The sequence below is a fragment of the Orussus abietinus genome, unplaced genomic scaffold (assembly GCF_000612105.2).
Source record: "Orussus abietinus isolate OABI.00-Male unplaced genomic scaffold, Oabi_2.0 scaffold35, whole genome shotgun sequence".
Taxonomy (NCBI): Eukaryota; Metazoa; Arthropoda; class Insecta; order Hymenoptera; family Orussidae; genus Orussus; species Orussus abietinus.
In genome coordinates this window covers 282,287-296,648 of record NW_019394237.1, presented here as the reverse complement: position 1 = coordinate 296,648, position 14,362 = coordinate 282,287, and the positions used below count along the sequence as shown (strand labels likewise).

The following is a 14,362-nucleotide window of genomic DNA, read 5'->3' as shown; positions in this document are numbered from 1 at the left end:
AGAGTCGCTGGCGCTGTTGAGGATGACTTTCTGTGAGTTTTGAAACGCACCGTTATGCGGAACTGCGGAACCGTGGAACAACGGTGGAGGCGCTTTGAAAGCGCGGAACAGCGCGGAACAGCGCGGAACGGGGATCGCGGGTCGTCACGTATATCGCGTACCTGTCCGGCACCTGTCACAGCCGCGTAGGTGCTAGGGGTCGGTGCTTACTAACCTAAAAGTGTGCGAAGGGCGGCGCGTAGTCCCAAACAAGCGGATCAACGTCGCCGCAGCGTCGCAGAGCTCCAGCTGCGATTATGCCTTCGGGGTGCGAATAGCTCATCGGCGGTTGACCGCTCTTTCATTCGCCGCCTGCGCTCGGTTTATCCTCCGTTGGTTTTCAAGGTCTGCCCCGAGAATTATCTATCCGCGGCTGAAACGTCAGAGCGAAGCCTCTGGAGAACCCGAAGCGTCCCTAACCAAAACCCCGAATAGATCTCGTCACTGCCGGTTTTGTCCTTATTTCACCCTGTTTTGAATCTCTAGAGTTCGAAACATCTCCAGGAAGATCCGCGGCGATGACTGCGACACTTTGTTCCTCTTTATTTAGTTTACCCTGCGACGAGGTCCATTGCTCGAGACGCTTACATTCCTTTGTCTCTTCGTGTTTCTTGTTAACGAGGGATAAGATTCAGAGTGCTTCGCGAGGTTGATTTGCATTGTCATTTTTAAGGCATTAGCTTTTTAATTTCTTAAGATCTATTTAATTCCAGGGGAAAGGAGGAAGCGTCGATGGCAGCGTCACTTGTATGGCTCTTGGCGTGAAAATATGGCCACTGTCTTCGAAAGTCCGTTCCTGTCGAGTAGGCTGCGCCAGATAGAGGAGCGCTATGAGGAACCAAGCACCTTTGGCAGCTGCGATTGCACGAGCTATAGTTATCTCGCCCTAAGCGTGGTGCTCTTTACCATGGGCTCGGCGATTACGATCCTCGCCCTGGGTGACGTGGCGGATGGATACGTCTTCTCCAACCTGGGGCACATGTGGCTCGTCGGGCCGATCTTCATTTGCTCCGGGCTGATGGTCGCGGTCAGATGCATGCTTTATCTCAGGCGAAAGTCTGTCATCCAGATGCTCTTTCATCAGCGACAGCTATTCAGGGTGAGGCACACTGAAAGTTTAACATATTAGATGCTCAATTCGATCGAATTACTCCATAGTTCATGGAACATGTCAGTAATACATGGCAAATGGAGATTCATGATTTAAAGGGCTGCAAAAAATCTAATCGATTAACAGCACTTACAGGAACTGGCGGGTGCTCAAGGTGTGAGTGGATCTGGAACAGGAACTCCTGGACCGCCATCATACGATGCGATCACTCAGGGTCAGGGACCCAGTGAGCTGCCGCCTCCTTCATACGCCGAAGCAGTTGCGTTGCTTCAACAGGCAGGCATCCATGGTAAACCATTTGTTACGAATAGTAATTTCTTTCAATATATTCAAACTAATCCGATAAGTTTCAAAGCCAATCTCAGGAGCGGCTGGTGGTACTATGCATGTAAAAGATAGGCTGGTGTCTTCCTTTGTCCTCTTACAAAGTAGAAATTTATATACGTCTATATTTAAAATTATTATTTGAAATTAGTTCCTCAAAAGTTATTCATTTTAGATGCAAAGCCATGTTGTGGAACAGCACCAAGCAGCACGACGGAGGCCAGTGAGATGGCACGTGGCAAGCCCTGAACCACTCTTGGACCACTCCAGGCTTCTCCGTTGTCTGTTCGCCTTCGAAGGGCAGTAGCATTGGTCAGCAGGAAGTGGAACACACCCTGGCAACAACGGTGAGCAATTTCAGAGGCAACAAGAGAGCAGGTACGACGCGCGCGCTGGCAAGGCCGATGAGAGTTATGCAATAAGTTTATTCCAGCTGGCTCGATTGCCTCGCGGCACGTTAAAAACCAGAGTGGGGTAGATTTTGTTCGCGATTCATTAGAATACGAGAACAGCAGTTTTCAGGCTGGGAGGTTTAACACACCCATTACCTCAGCATCCTGATAAGTGACGATGCTGCACCCAGAGTGCCGTTGAGCATTGCTCAGGGTGGACCTCTCTTATTCTCTACTCCCGTTCTCTTTTCATCGACCACGAGTCCGGAAACGTCAAGAGTGCTTCGCCTCTGTCATCTTGCACCTGTCACTCCGGAACTGTCAAACTTAACCAGACTTGGCCTCTCTCTGGTCTTCTTTGGCTAAGAGGCATCGGTGCTTGGTTTTATTTCCTTTTTCTTTTATTTTTCCCTTTTTCCACCGATCTGGGCAGAAGTTTAGTGTTTCTCATTGTTACCGGGTCTTGCAACAATGCAGGCCGATTGATCGCACACAATAACCAGGAAGCCAAGCCCCACTAGGAGAATTTCTGACTCGGTCACATTATTGTCCAGCCTCCGAATGAGTTCGCTATGGCTGTGGCCTCTGCTTCGCAGCCCCTCGATATACCAAATTGGGCTGGTGCTATGTATCGACAGTTATGTTACGATAATTGTATGTAATAACGCGTTACGATGGATATACATAGGTATATATATATACACACATATATATAGAGGTATGTAATAGAGATAGGTTTACGTAGTTAGCCACGGGCCGGCGCCTCGTATACTTAATAGTAGGCATTAACTGTACAAGCGTCTTGGTTTCCGCGACGTCGACTCTATTATCGCGTTTTCCTTCCTTTTCTTCTTTTTACTCCCTTCTTATTTTAGCTGCACAAGGCTTTGCCACGACAGCGGGACATAATCAAAAGAAACCGCCCTCGGTGTCGCAAACGAAGCGCGAGTCGAACGAATTTTCTGGAGATTCTTTTTTTTTCTTTTTTTCAATAGCCAAATTTAGAATCTTTGCGCCTTTTTTGCGACATTTGGAGCGGACGAGTAGCCGAGGGAAAAAGATACGTTTTAGCTGCGCAGGATTTTGTCGAAAGAGAGGGACATGACCAAAAAAAAGAGCCGCTTTTAATGTCGCGACCAAAGTTCCCTCCGGTAAGTTCTTCTCGTTTCCTTTTACTCAAGACGTATTTCGAGTTCCCGTGCTATTCTAAGCGAATTAATATAGAGTAAAGGATATGTTCTAGGTGCACAAGATTTCGTCGAAACAGGGACATGACTAAAAGAAAGAAGAGAAAAAGCCGCCTTCGATGTCGCGACCTAAGCGTCAGTCATTTTCTCGGCAAATCCTCTATTATTGTTTTCTCGAAGTAGAAACAGTAAGTGCGCCTTTTTCTTCTTCTTCTTCTTTTTTTTTGCTGAATTTTATGCAAATGATCAGCAGAGGGGAAAAGCATGTAACGGTGGAGTAGAGGAAAGTGGCGGAGTCCGGGGCTCTCTCGGTCGATCGTTTCTTTTGCTTCTCCTTGAGAACCGGAACTCTCTCTCCCTCTTCCACTTCCGGTTCTCGAGGGCTCTCTTTTTCCGTCGTGGACTTAAGGCGAGGTGACTTAAGCGTCAACTTTGACCCCGAGAAACAGGAGAAAGGAAAAAAGGGGGACAAAAAAAAAAAGAAAATTAATAAACGACACTTGGTGCCTTACGATCGACTGATTATAGGGACTCTTAGCGGGCCCCACCCGAGAGGAGAGAATCGCCTGCACTTTGGCGAAGGATTCGGAAGAGTTTCCTGAACTCTTTAACACGAAGGAGCACCAGGGAGGTGGACGAATGCCGAAGAGAACGATTTAGAAACTCTCCATGTACGCGAAGTGAGTCTTATAGAACATCCAAAACGGGCTGAATTTTCTAAAATCAACCGCGATGATACATTTCCCCTCGAATGGGCCTTCGCGACATTTAATACCTGATTTTGGATATATAGATATTTTTTTTAAGACACCATACCTAAATCATCACGATTAATATCCCTTAAGGCGATGCCAAAGTGGCGACAAAGCGGTCTCGTTTATAATACTTTTCTCCGGATTGTTTGAAATTTTATAATGCGAATACAGGGGCTACAAGGAAGGTCCTGACAATCGTGGAATTTCAATATACATATATAAATCTGTTTATGGATATTTTCAGAATTTGTTATAAAATATGAAATTACACGGGTGGAGGAGCCTTCCTTATGGCCTCCGTAATTACATTGTAAAATTTGAAACGATTCGGTGCGTTCAGTTTGGAGAAATGTTTCATGAACAATTGACTCCTCGGATGTCACTTTGACATTACCTTAATGATTAATTTGGTTTTTTTTTGTTATCGCCTCAAGGCCCGTTTAAGGCCTTCCATTAGTGGGTCTAAGCAGGATGAAAATATCGAAAAGGTATCGGATTAGAGAATAGACTCTTCGGAACTCTCTTCGGCGTTCGTTGAGTGCTTAACGGTGTAATAGATGTAATCGTAAGTTCATGTAAATAGCTCAAAAACCGCGCGAATGTACCTCGCGCCGAAGTATATGTAATTAATCTAGCGTTAACCTGGATGTACGTAGGCGGAGACAAGGCATATTTTTCTATTGTACGGTAATTATATCTACGGTAAGACTGCTGCTGCCTTAAACGTACCACTAAGCGAACACAGTTACAGAGAGAGAGAGGGGGGGTGATAGGAATGTACGAGTAATATTATCGACAATTCCGGGATTTTGTCCACTCCTCTCGAGTATTTGAATTTTTACCAGGCCGATCTACGAGATAACATCTCGAAGGGATAATTATTAAACGGCGCCGGATTTTGCCGAGCCGTTTCATTGTGCGATTCTCCACGTACGCGTACACATGAGAATGAAAATTAATGATTAGCGATACCTTGTACAACTCCTTTTATCGCAAGAGGCGCGGCCATCTTGTTTCTTAAACCGGCGGACGCATTATCGTTTTTCCTTCATGATTTTCATTTTGAGAACGAACCCTCGACCTTTTGTATTAAAATCGTATCCGGGACTGACAATGGCGGGTTAATTTTATGTATAAACTGCAATTAGCGATATACTGTACAACTCCTTTTATCGCAAGAGGCGCGGCCATCTTTTTTCTTAAGCCGGCGGACGCATTTTCGTTTTCCTTCTTGCTTTTCTTTTTGAGAACGAACCCTCGACCTTTTGTATTAAAATCGCATCAGGGACTGACAGTGGCGGATTAATAAAAAAAAAAAGTAAACTGCATATCGCGAGGTTTTCCGTTTTAAGACGCCGAAATTCCGCGTTTGCAATGGGACAAGCGTCACAAAATGGAGCTTTAAGCGCGACAAAGGAGTTTGCATTTAATTTCCCTTTACCTTCGTTTGTATCTTGGTTTTTCTCTCTTCTCATAAATGTTTTGATAGATCCTTTCCGGACAGTGTGAATTTTGCCCGTTTTTTTTCTTTTTTTTGGTAAACGGAGGCGGATAATTTTCGCGGACTTTCGACGGAATGCAAACCGATTGTTACTTTCGAGGATTGCTCCGATTTTTGGCGCGTGATACAAAAATCGGGCAAAGGGAAATTAACAAGAAAATACTGAAACGGAACTAAAGGGAGGGAAAGGATTACACGCTTCGTTCTGTTAATCGAATGGCGAAAATAATTTTTTTTTTCTTTCCCCCCTATAAGTTTCTCCTCGGGTCGGATAACGTAAACGAGCTTTGCGTTTCGCATTGATTAGGTGCAATAAACACCGGGAGGCGTTATTCTTATTTTCTTTTTCTTTTTACTGGGCCGCAAGAGTCGATTGGCTCGCTTTATCTCGAAATCCGTACAGAGGCCCTGCGCTTATTTTACTAACTGTACCGAGAAAAAAAGGAAAAAGATGTGTCGTACAAATTTTCGATTTGCATTTTCTTCGGCCATCCCAGATTTTGGATTTCTCTCGCCTCGCGTCGTTTTTTATCCGTTGCGAAAGACGGGCTGTCGGACTTTTTTTTTTTCCAGAGTTTCGGAGGTTGGTAGATATTCCCTAGAGCGGAAATCTCACCCCTGGGGGAGAAAGAAACTTAATCCGTATGACTACTCATTGTGATGTTTTGTATATATTATAATAAAATTGTAAACTTAAAAAGCAAGGAACGGGAGTAGCGTTTCCTTTTTCGTTTCGTTCACTCGTGGACCTGCAAAGCGAATACTCGTCTCGATACATGAACTTCTCCGTTGAGTTTCTTACATTTCGTTCTCCTGGTTTTTCATATTTTTCTTTTCTTCTTTTTTTTTTTATTAAACAGCACGCACCTGCTGGTAAATACATTCTGCGCGAATGGAAAACCCGGGAAATATTCGATAGATCTTATTTCTCTCGCGGAATATTAGAATAGGACGTTGATTACCAATTATCTTCGCTCTGACTTAATCTTAAGACTGCGCAACTGCCAACATCTCTTCTTGGTGAATTAAGTGTGTCGTATGATTTAGCAAGCCCATCAGTTTTGACAGCGATGCAGCCCAGGTGTCCAGGAGAGCAGCCGGTTCCTGGCTACCGGTGAATTTAACTACACCTGCAGGTCTATCGGTGCGAGCATTGATCACACCGGTCTCCACCAGATTGCACAGACAGGCTTCGGTCTCCTCGACAGGAAGATCAAGCAGTTCTGCCATGCGAATCAATGTGATCTTGGTGTAGTACTTGGCCATTATCCTAATATTCTGAAATCAAAGGAAATATTTCCAATGCCTCCGCTGTCTTCTTTTTCAGGAAAGGTTAAGAAAAAGAAAACAATTTAGATAGTTACGTGTTCGACTACGCGATTTCTGAGTTCAGTCCATCGTTTCTTCCCTTCCTCGGTAGCTGAGGAGAACACTTCGGTGGCTCTCAGGTCGCTCTCATAGATCACACAGAGACCGGACCACTTGATGAGCTCAGGATTTACAAAGAGTCGCAGCAATTCCCTAGAGGTAAAGTTGTATTTTTATCTGGGTTTTTAAGGAATGTATTTAGGTAAAATTATTAGGGGTCATACTTGTATGTAGGTATCTCATCGAGGAGTTTGTCAGCGAGCAATCGGTGAGTAAGGTCAGCTTGTTCGGGCTCGTGCGGGGCCAGTATGAGGTAGAGTACTGCTCGAGATAAAGCAGCGTGTCGTTTTTTAGGATCATCTCTGACAGCTGGAGTCTCGAGAACGGCACGATTGTGACGACATAATTCCAGGTGCCAGCCTTCATGTCGGGCCAATTCCATCATTAGACTGGAATGGAGGATAATTTTAAATATACCAGATCGAACCATTTGATCAAACTCTAATAAGATACACCAGAGTTGTACTCACTCATAATACTTTAACTTTAATTCCTGGACTTCTTCTTCTTCAATATTTTCAAAGAACTTAATATTGATTTTCTTTGCAATGATCTGCGTTCGCATGAAGTCTTGTTTGGCGAGGCAGAGTCGCATCTGTTCGAGAATTAAGGATGCCATTTCCTTCGTAGACATGCTGCCGTACGTCTCTAGCTGCAGCTCCAACATTACTGCTGCAGCTCCATTGACGTCTCCATCTTCTTCTTTTAGCTTCGCCAATCGGTGGGTGAGGCGTGCTCTTTCTACTTCTACGTATATCTGTAAATTTTTCGTTGTTGAATATTTTAGACATCTCCGGGTAAGCAATGATTTTATGACACATTCGGTGTTGACTTACCTTTCCTTTGGTGACCGAACGGAGTGTTTCAATTAGCTTTATCATGGTTTCCCTGTTTGGAGTCTTGTCGACATATGTACAACACTCTTGGACCATCTTTGTCACTGCTTGCTTTAACTGAGATCGTCTTTTGGAGAGTAATATTATGTGCTCATTTAGAGCTGACCAGTTTTGTGCTTCCAGGCAAATTTCTACAATGGTCACTAAGACTCTAGACGTCGATACCATGTCGGCGGCCTGAAAGACGATTGTGAATTTTCTGCGATTTTTTCTTAAATTTAATTTCTTTACTTAAAAACGCATGACAAACCGTTCTTGTAAGCTTCTCTAGCACCAGCAACTGATCCAGAGCGTCATGAAGCTTTCCCTCCTTTGCGAGTTTCTTACATTCTGGGATTTTCGTATCGCAATTGCTGCTGTAATCTACCTCCATCTTGATGATCTTCCCATTATCCGTTATAGGTCCGTCTGCCATGTTTAACTCTTCAAAGATCTCCTATTAAAAAATTGAATCCTTTAATCATTGTACGATTACATGAAATAGTTATAAAAGTTTTCTTTTTCAAGCAGCTAGTTCGGTTCGAATTTTTGATGCCCATTTTTAGAGACATTACAATGCAGTTTTGAAGATTTTACCACAGACTGTTCCTCAGATATTTGGCCTTTTCTCAGATTTTCACACAAAGCATGAATAAAAACAGGCAAAGGTCAGTAAGAAACAAGAAAACCGAATTAATGTTAAAAGATCCACCGGAGGAAATATGCAGTTCGAAAGAAGTGAGGTTATACCGTGTAATTGGCACCAATGTTAATTGAAAAGAAATTGCATTTATATATAACTTTTGAGTAAGCAATGATTTTATGACACTCTTGATGCAAGCACTCACTTATTTTGCGAAGAAAATGATCGTTTAACGGTAATATTTACGAACAAGCGGGAACAATAACCAAACACACTTGTCAGCTTCTTGGGGAACCCTGTCAACCATTGCCAAATGACCGTTTATTTTTCATATACTTAAAAATGACTTTCAATCATTTCTAAAAAAAGCCCAAAACGAAAAACTATTATTTAAGTGGGTATTGCATTAAATAGTGTATTAGCTGCTTATTGTATTTATTAAAAAATAGAATTTATTAGATAATAATTTAACTCAAGTGGTATCAAAAGAAACCACGTGATCGGTCGTTTCAAAATGGAGGCGAAGATGGCTGATCTCGCGAAGGATGTAAATAATGTTCGCTTGCTCTGAGATTAATAAAATAATCAATGAATTTTGTGTACTTAGCGTGAATTTAGTTTGACTAGATTGAAAGGTTATAGGATGGCAGAAAAGGAGGAGGAACCCATAACAGTGGAAGAGAGCGGGAATTCCGAGGAAAGTGGGAAAATCGAGGAGAGTGAGAAGGTTGAAGAGGTAAAGGTTGAAGAAAATGTGAAAGTTGAGGAAACTCCTGAGGCTTCAGCTACCGAAGAACCTCCTCCGAGTACGGAGACGAATACCGGAGAAACTAATCCTCCCGAGGCTGCTGGCAGTCAGGCTGTCACAAAAGACAAAACGAAAAGTAAGTCGGACGGGAAACCTAACCTTAATAGGAGTAATTAAACCTTTTGATTTTTCTATCGTTGTACTGTGTTATCGCCTGTTCACGCATTCTTTTACTGTTTAGTCGATATATTTATGAAGGCGACGGGCAATACGCCGATAATGAAGAAGAAAAAGTGGGCCGTCGCCCAAGACCAGACCATTGCCAAGATTGCCGAGTTCTGTAGTAAATACTTAAAATTAGATCCTGATGAGAGATTGGTACGTGGTAAGGATTTACGTTGCGCTAGGGATTTTGAATATTTCCAATAATATTAATTTTTTATGTTGCAGTTTTTGTACATAAACCAAACTTTTGCACCCGCACCTGATCAGACTATGAAGAATCTTTACGATTGTTATGGAACCAATGGAATCCTAACTATTCATTATTGTAAAAGCCAGGCATGGGGATAATCTCCGTTGCTGTGGAGGAATAATATATAAATATATACAGTTGACTAGGCTTTTATTAAGTTATGTTATCATTGCTAAGTCATGCCATATGTGATCTAAAAAGATTATTACTCTTTGTAAGGTTTTACAAAAGATTTTATTTAATTAATAGTGTACTTGCGTAAAATCACTGTTTATTCTTACAGTTATGTGCCGATGTGTGTAAGTTAAGGACAGACATTTTTAATTCTGTACAATAGCGTACAAATAAAAATTTTTTGTATTTTTTGCCTGATGGTACTCGGTTCGATGCATTAAACTTCCACGCCGTGCATTTAAATCTATGTACGAAATTTCAATACATTTATTTTCCACAATTAGTCAATGCTAGCACAGTGTGGGCTTTACAAGTTCCTATAGGTGGTTTCTTTGCAATGGGTGAAGTTACTTTACCACCATGATTATTTGAAGGAATCGATATAGATCTATTTGATTCAGATAATCTCCGAGTATCATTGACTTGTCTCCCACTATTTGCACAAGCACAAAAAAGCTTTTCCCTCGGAACAACTTTATTACTTTTTGCAGTGCCTTCACTTCTGTTCAGTTTAGAGCACGTTGATGAAACAGACTTGTTGGACTTAACCGATCCTCTTTCACTGAATGGTGTCTTATTTTCTCCTTTACATTTGCAAGAATTTAGAGAAGGTTTAAGAGGGTCACACTTGCAGGGAATAGCCAGTGCATCGCCTGAAAGATTTAGGTATTACCATCTGATCAAAGTAACAATTAAATCTAATTCAATCAGTTATGTACCTTCATGGATAGCTTTGACACTTTCAGCAGCTTCGGACCTTGAGCTAATAGCTGCAACATTTTCTCCTCCATTCTCAAGTTCAGGTAACTTTAATTTTTTCCATTCCTCTTCCTTAAGACTGCAAGTCGATCTAGACCTGACACTGTTAACATCTTTTGACTTGTTAATTTTGTTCAAGCTTGGCACAAAGGGACACCTCCAAATCATAATGGCCCCATCGGCACTCACAGTCACAATGTGCTTATTATCTGGACTGAATTTGCAGGCAGTGATGATGGCAGCATGGCCCAACCCGATATGGGTGGTGTCAGCGGTGTGATATTCCCAAACCTTCAGAATGCTATCGTTGGACCCAGTTATAAAGTGTTCACCATCGGCACTTATGTCAAGGCAGTTCAGAGCTCCTACGCTGGACCCTTCGATCTCTCTCACCAAGGAACCATCCAGTGTCTCCCAGTATGCAATCTTACGATCGGTGCCACATGTTAAGATCTGCACAGCGTTGGGGCTAAATCGAGCTGACAAATACATGTTGTTTCCTATCAGGACTTGTTTTCTTGAACAACGGCTATAAACAAGAAGAGGTTATTAGAAATGGTATCGATGGAATATTAAATGTCTTTCATACTCACATTATGTCCCAGATGATGCATGTTCCATCAGTACTGGAGCTGACTACTTCTTCGCAGCTGTTCGATATGTGTAATGAGGTAATAGGACCCCTGTGTTCCTTTAAAATCACTTCAAGACGCTGCACGTCAGGTCTTATACTCCAAATCCTTAACTGAGCGGTAAGATGTTCTAAATTGTAATTTATTTTGTATTTGTAAATTGATATTAATGTTAAATACCTGTCCATCGCAGCCTCCGCTGACTATCCTCCTGCCATCCATCGTAATGACAATGGCAGACACTGCCTTGATGTGAGCATTGTGGATAGCAAAGATCAATCGTCCAGTTTGCGGAGTAAATGCTCTGATAAGTCCGTCATTCCATCCTGTAATTGATTTTATTTCTTAATTCTAATTTCTTTGTTGCTTTTTCAGGTAACGTACCAGAAATTATCATCCCTCCATCGAATGAGAAGCACACACTGGTGCAGATAAAATTCAGTACAGAAATCCTGAGAAGTTCCTTTTGGGTTTCGAGTCGCCAGACTCTGATGTCATTTTTACTACTCGTTGCGAAGACTTCTGAATAATTACTGCAAGGTATGGAAATTATGTATCGAAGCATTACAAGGTATCGACAGGCAATTTCTTATATTTTTACTTACTGTGGGAATGCGATGTCATATATCGTATTGGTGTGACAAGTAACCAGGAGGCGCATGTCAAAGTCTGACAGACGTATTTGATAAATCTCACAGAAGACTGTTCCGATGAGAATGAATTCACCTTTGTGCAAAGCCATCGATGTCACTTGACTGCGAACGTTTTCTGCCTGGTACTGCAAAGAGAATATATTCACAGAATATCTTTGTTGAAGGAAGTTTCATGACAATTAATTAATCGTAACTGACTGCTTTAAGCTGAGGAGTGTTCGGTAGCTTCACCGACTGAGTGCTGGTGTTCAACGGAGCATCTAGGATTTTGACAATCTCCACCGTACCATCTCCTGCACCAACCACAACTCTTCCGTCTTCCAAGAGGAGGAGATTTGTCACTCCGCCACCATACAGATCACCCTCTCCAGTTTTTCTTTTTTTTGGATCTTTTGGAATTTTCGAATAACAGCCAACCATTATGGGAGGTTGAGCAGGCTCCATGTAGGTCTTATCACGATAGTAGTTCAGTCTGACATAAACGACTGATGTTTAATAATTAATTATTAACATTTAATAGTAGAGCAACATCCTGAAATTATTTGGAGCACCTTGCTTTTATGATGTCCCCTGAAGTGGTGCCACAAAGTGCTTCTTCGTCCTTTTCGTTGATAACGATGCAATTAATCGACCGCTTTAATTTCCCCACCTTTACGTTCATTCCGTAAACCTTCCTCGACTCGGGATTAATTCTCCAGACTTTCAGAGTGTTTTCTCCCCCGGTTACGAAACATTGGTCTCGCAGATTCGTCTTTGTAATCGTGAATGCATTGCCGGACGTTTCGCTGCTCGCAAAAGAGCCTAGAAATATTCAACTTTATTATTGTATTTAATATTTATTGGCTTCAATGAACGTTTTTCAGGAATGTTAGGAACGTACCGCAAATAGCTTCGTTCTTGTTCACATCCCAGATGACAATGTTCCCATCGTCTCTGCCACCGAGGCTGATTAAAAAATTACCATCGCAGGAGAAGCACAGGTCCTCGACCTTCACTTTGTGGATCTCGTAACTGCCCAGCATCTTCCGACTCTCATAGTCCCAGATGATAACCATCGCCTGGGAAAAGAACTCCACATGTACCCGTTAAATTACATAAGAAATGTATTTTATTAATACCTTAAACCCGAGATGATTGATCTGACCGGAAGCGACGAGTTTCCCGCAAACGGAGACGCAAAGTGTCGAAATTAAATTCGTGTGTCCCGTCAGGAAACTCTGCTTCCCCGAGGTGATATCTTTTATGGTGACCTTGTTCCCCATGGGGTATATCAGGTGCTCCTGGTCGGGGTGCAGTCGCAATCCATTCTTCGTGGCTCCTGAAATGAAATTTTCATTCGCCATTCGGACTGCTCTAATTCTTCATGATTAAAATGCTTATTAAATTATATCACATCACCATCGAACGATATTATCCCGACCAGGTCCAGTTCTCCTATGTCCTTTGGCATTTTAACCCGAGTTTATTGACAGAATCCTTCAGGATCGTCCTGGGTGACGTCTTGGCAGTCCTTTTGACAGCTGCGTGGGAAGCGGCGTCGCTTGGGAACAAACACGTGGTCGCGTCGCCATGGAGACACGAGGGCCGCCGGAGACGCCCGAAGACGCCCGAGCCCGCATCTAGTGGAGCGCTCCGACTTTCTGATGTATCCAGACCGGCCTAACGGAATCGACGAATCGCAACCCCCCAATCTTCCATATCTCACGCCGTAAGACTATAATTTTTACATTGACTATCGTAATCTCCGTTTTATCTCCTGGAATTACAACTCTCAATGCACTTATTCCGCTAATTAATCCTTGATGCATCTCCGGAGAGTACGTGCGCGAGACGGAAATAATTCAAAAGAGGATCCCCTTATCAGTAGACCGCGAATCTCGCCCTTATCAGAGCGTCGAAAAGTCTGCATGCGATGCACCGTACATTCGAGATAGGAGGCGAACCAGATCCGTAAAGTGTAATTTCGAGTCTGAAGGCGTCAAGAAATCGGTCGATCGTCCCACTATCAGAAAGAGCGCGGCTGATAGAGAAATACTTAAATAAATCATTAACATCAATTTCCATTAATTACAGATCGATAAAACAGATGTAGGCAATCATCTGGCAAGTTTCCATTGTCGGGCAATGCCTTCATTTCCCTCTCTCCCGAGGAAAATGACAGCTTGATAGGAGACGCTCCCGGCTCTGATAAGGATTATTAAACTTTTCCATCGGCCCTGCCTGAAGGCAGTCTAGGTAATTTCGCCCCCACTTACTATCGATTACGCTTGGTTCTACATACGAGCTCGAAAACACTCATTAACGGCTGGCACGCACGAAAGCGATCTTATTTGCCATCGGATTTAATCTTTCCGCAATGTGAAAAAGAATTTAACACGCTGTTCCGTGAGGGATCAGAGGTGCTTAAAGGTGAAGCGCTCGCTCTCGCGAAGACGATTACAGGGATTACTCGATTAGGCTTATCAGGTTTAAAATAAGAGATCCGTGGTTTTTACCAAATTCTTGGGTTGTTATTAAAAAAAAAATTCTAATGATGATTATTGCGCGTCTCCTGTTTGTTATTATAGGTGAGATCAGACGAGAGACCTCGCGACTCCAGGGCCCCCGAGGCCACGTGGCCGGGTGACAGTTCGCTGTCACTGATAACAGGCGGAAAGTCTCCTCTA

General features: G+C 42.8%; 4 protein-coding genes across 5 annotated transcripts; 2 read left to right on the top strand and 2 right to left on the bottom strand.

Annotated features, from left to right (window-relative positions):
- Positions 1-129: 129 nt before the first annotated feature.
- LOC105695178 lies at positions 130-4,001 on the top strand. 2 transcript variants are annotated; one of them, XM_012416526.1, is made up of 4 exons: positions 130-384; positions 753-1,138; positions 1,286-1,439; positions 1,650-4,001. In XM_012416526.1, exons 2-4 carry the CDS (start codon positions 809-811, stop codon positions 1,721-1,723), a joined length of 558 nt encoding a protein of 185 aa, XP_012271949.1. In that variant the 5' UTR covers positions 130-384; positions 753-808; the 3' UTR covers positions 1,724-4,001. The 2 variants fall into 2 exon arrangements, with proteins under 2 accessions (XP_012271949.1, XP_012271948.1); XM_012416525.1 differs by having other exon boundaries at positions 1,277-1,439.
- Positions 4,002-5,958: 1,957 nt separating this feature from the next.
- Positions 5,959-8,591, bottom strand: LOC105695164 (26S proteasome non-ATPase regulatory subunit 12). Its single transcript, XM_012416504.1, has 7 exons — positions 8,461-8,591; positions 7,884-8,069; positions 7,574-7,810; positions 7,208-7,494; positions 6,902-7,126; positions 6,674-6,830; positions 5,959-6,587 (listed from the first exon to the last, which is right to left on the bottom strand). Exons 2-7 carry the CDS (start codon positions 8,046-8,048, stop codon positions 6,297-6,299), a joined length of 1,362 nt encoding a protein of 453 aa, XP_012271927.1. The 5' UTR covers positions 8,049-8,069; positions 8,461-8,591; the 3' UTR covers positions 5,959-6,296.
- A 183-nt stretch (positions 8,592-8,774) lies between these two features.
- LOC105695026 (autophagy protein 12-like) lies at positions 8,775-9,843 on the top strand. The gene is made up of 3 exons (XM_012416245.1): positions 8,775-9,139; positions 9,245-9,381; positions 9,454-9,843. The coding sequence occupies exons 1-3, from the start codon at positions 8,899-8,901 to the stop codon at positions 9,574-9,576; spliced, it is 501 nt and encodes a 166-aa protein (XP_012271668.1). The 5' UTR covers positions 8,775-8,898; the 3' UTR covers positions 9,577-9,843.
- A 52-nt stretch (positions 9,844-9,895) lies between these two features.
- LOC105695022 (cilia- and flagella-associated protein 52) lies at positions 9,896-13,304 on the bottom strand. The gene is made up of 11 exons (XM_012416238.2): positions 13,095-13,304; positions 12,815-13,014; positions 12,577-12,754; positions 12,248-12,497; positions 11,895-12,168; positions 11,649-11,821; positions 11,428-11,576; positions 11,224-11,369; positions 11,005-11,156; positions 10,372-10,940; positions 9,896-10,305 (listed from the first exon to the last, which is right to left on the bottom strand). The coding sequence occupies exons 1-11, from the start codon at positions 13,144-13,146 to the stop codon at positions 9,920-9,922; spliced, it is 2,529 nt and encodes an 842-aa protein (XP_012271661.1). The 5' UTR covers positions 13,147-13,304; the 3' UTR covers positions 9,896-9,919.
- Positions 13,305-14,362: the final 1,058 nt, after the last annotated feature.

What these genes read in the sequence shown, in the direction of transcription:
- LOC105695026 (XM_012416245.1), top strand. Translation starts at nt 8,899, where the DNA reads ATGGCAGAAAAGGAGGAGGAACCCATAACAGTGGAAGAGAGCGGGAAT. An exon ending in CACAAAAGACAAAACGAAAA is followed by an intron (nt 9,140 to 9,244) that starts GTAAGTCGGACG and finishes TTTACTGTTTAG; the next exon opens with TCGATATATTTATGAAGGCG. An exon ending in TAGATCCTGATGAGAGATTG is followed by an intron (nt 9,382 to 9,453) that starts GTACGTGGTAAG and finishes TTTATGTTGCAG; the next exon opens with TTTTTGTACATAAACCAAAC.
- LOC105695178 (XM_012416525.1), top strand. Translation starts at nt 809, where the DNA reads ATGGCCACTGTCTTCGAAAGTCCGTTCCTGTCGAGTAGGCTGCGCCAG. An exon ending in ATCAGCGACAGCTATTCAGG is followed by an intron (nt 1,139 to 1,276) that starts GTGAGGCACACT and finishes ATCGATTAACAG; the next exon opens with CACTTACAGGAACTGGCGGG. An exon ending in TCAACAGGCAGGCATCCATG is followed by an intron (nt 1,440 to 1,649) that starts GTAAACCATTTG and finishes TATTCATTTTAG; the next exon opens with ATGCAAAGCCATGTTGTGGA.
- LOC105695164 (XM_012416504.1), bottom strand. Translation starts at nt 8,048, where the DNA reads ATGGCAGACGGACCTATAACGGATAATGGGAAGATCATCAAGATGGAG. An exon ending in TAGAGAAGCTTACAAGAACG is followed by an intron (nt 7,811 to 7,883) that starts GTTTGTCATGCG and finishes ATCGTCTTTCAG; the next exon opens with GCCGCCGACATGGTATCGAC. An exon ending in GATGAGATACCTACATACAA is followed by an intron (nt 6,831 to 6,901) that starts GTATGACCCCTA and finishes CTTTACCTCTAG; the next exon opens with GGAATTGCTGCGACTCTTTG.
- LOC105695022 (XM_012416238.2), bottom strand. Translation starts at nt 13,146, where the DNA reads ATGCCAAAGGACATAGGAGAACTGGACCTGGTCGGGATAATATCGTTC. An exon ending in TCAATCATCTCGGGTTTAAG is followed by an intron (nt 12,755 to 12,814) that starts GTATTAATAAAA and finishes TTCTTTTCCCAG; the next exon opens with GCGATGGTTATCATCTGGGA. An exon ending in CAAGAACGAAGCTATTTGCG is followed by an intron (nt 12,498 to 12,576) that starts GTACGTTCCTAA and finishes GAATATTTCTAG; the next exon opens with GCTCTTTTGCGAGCAGCGAA.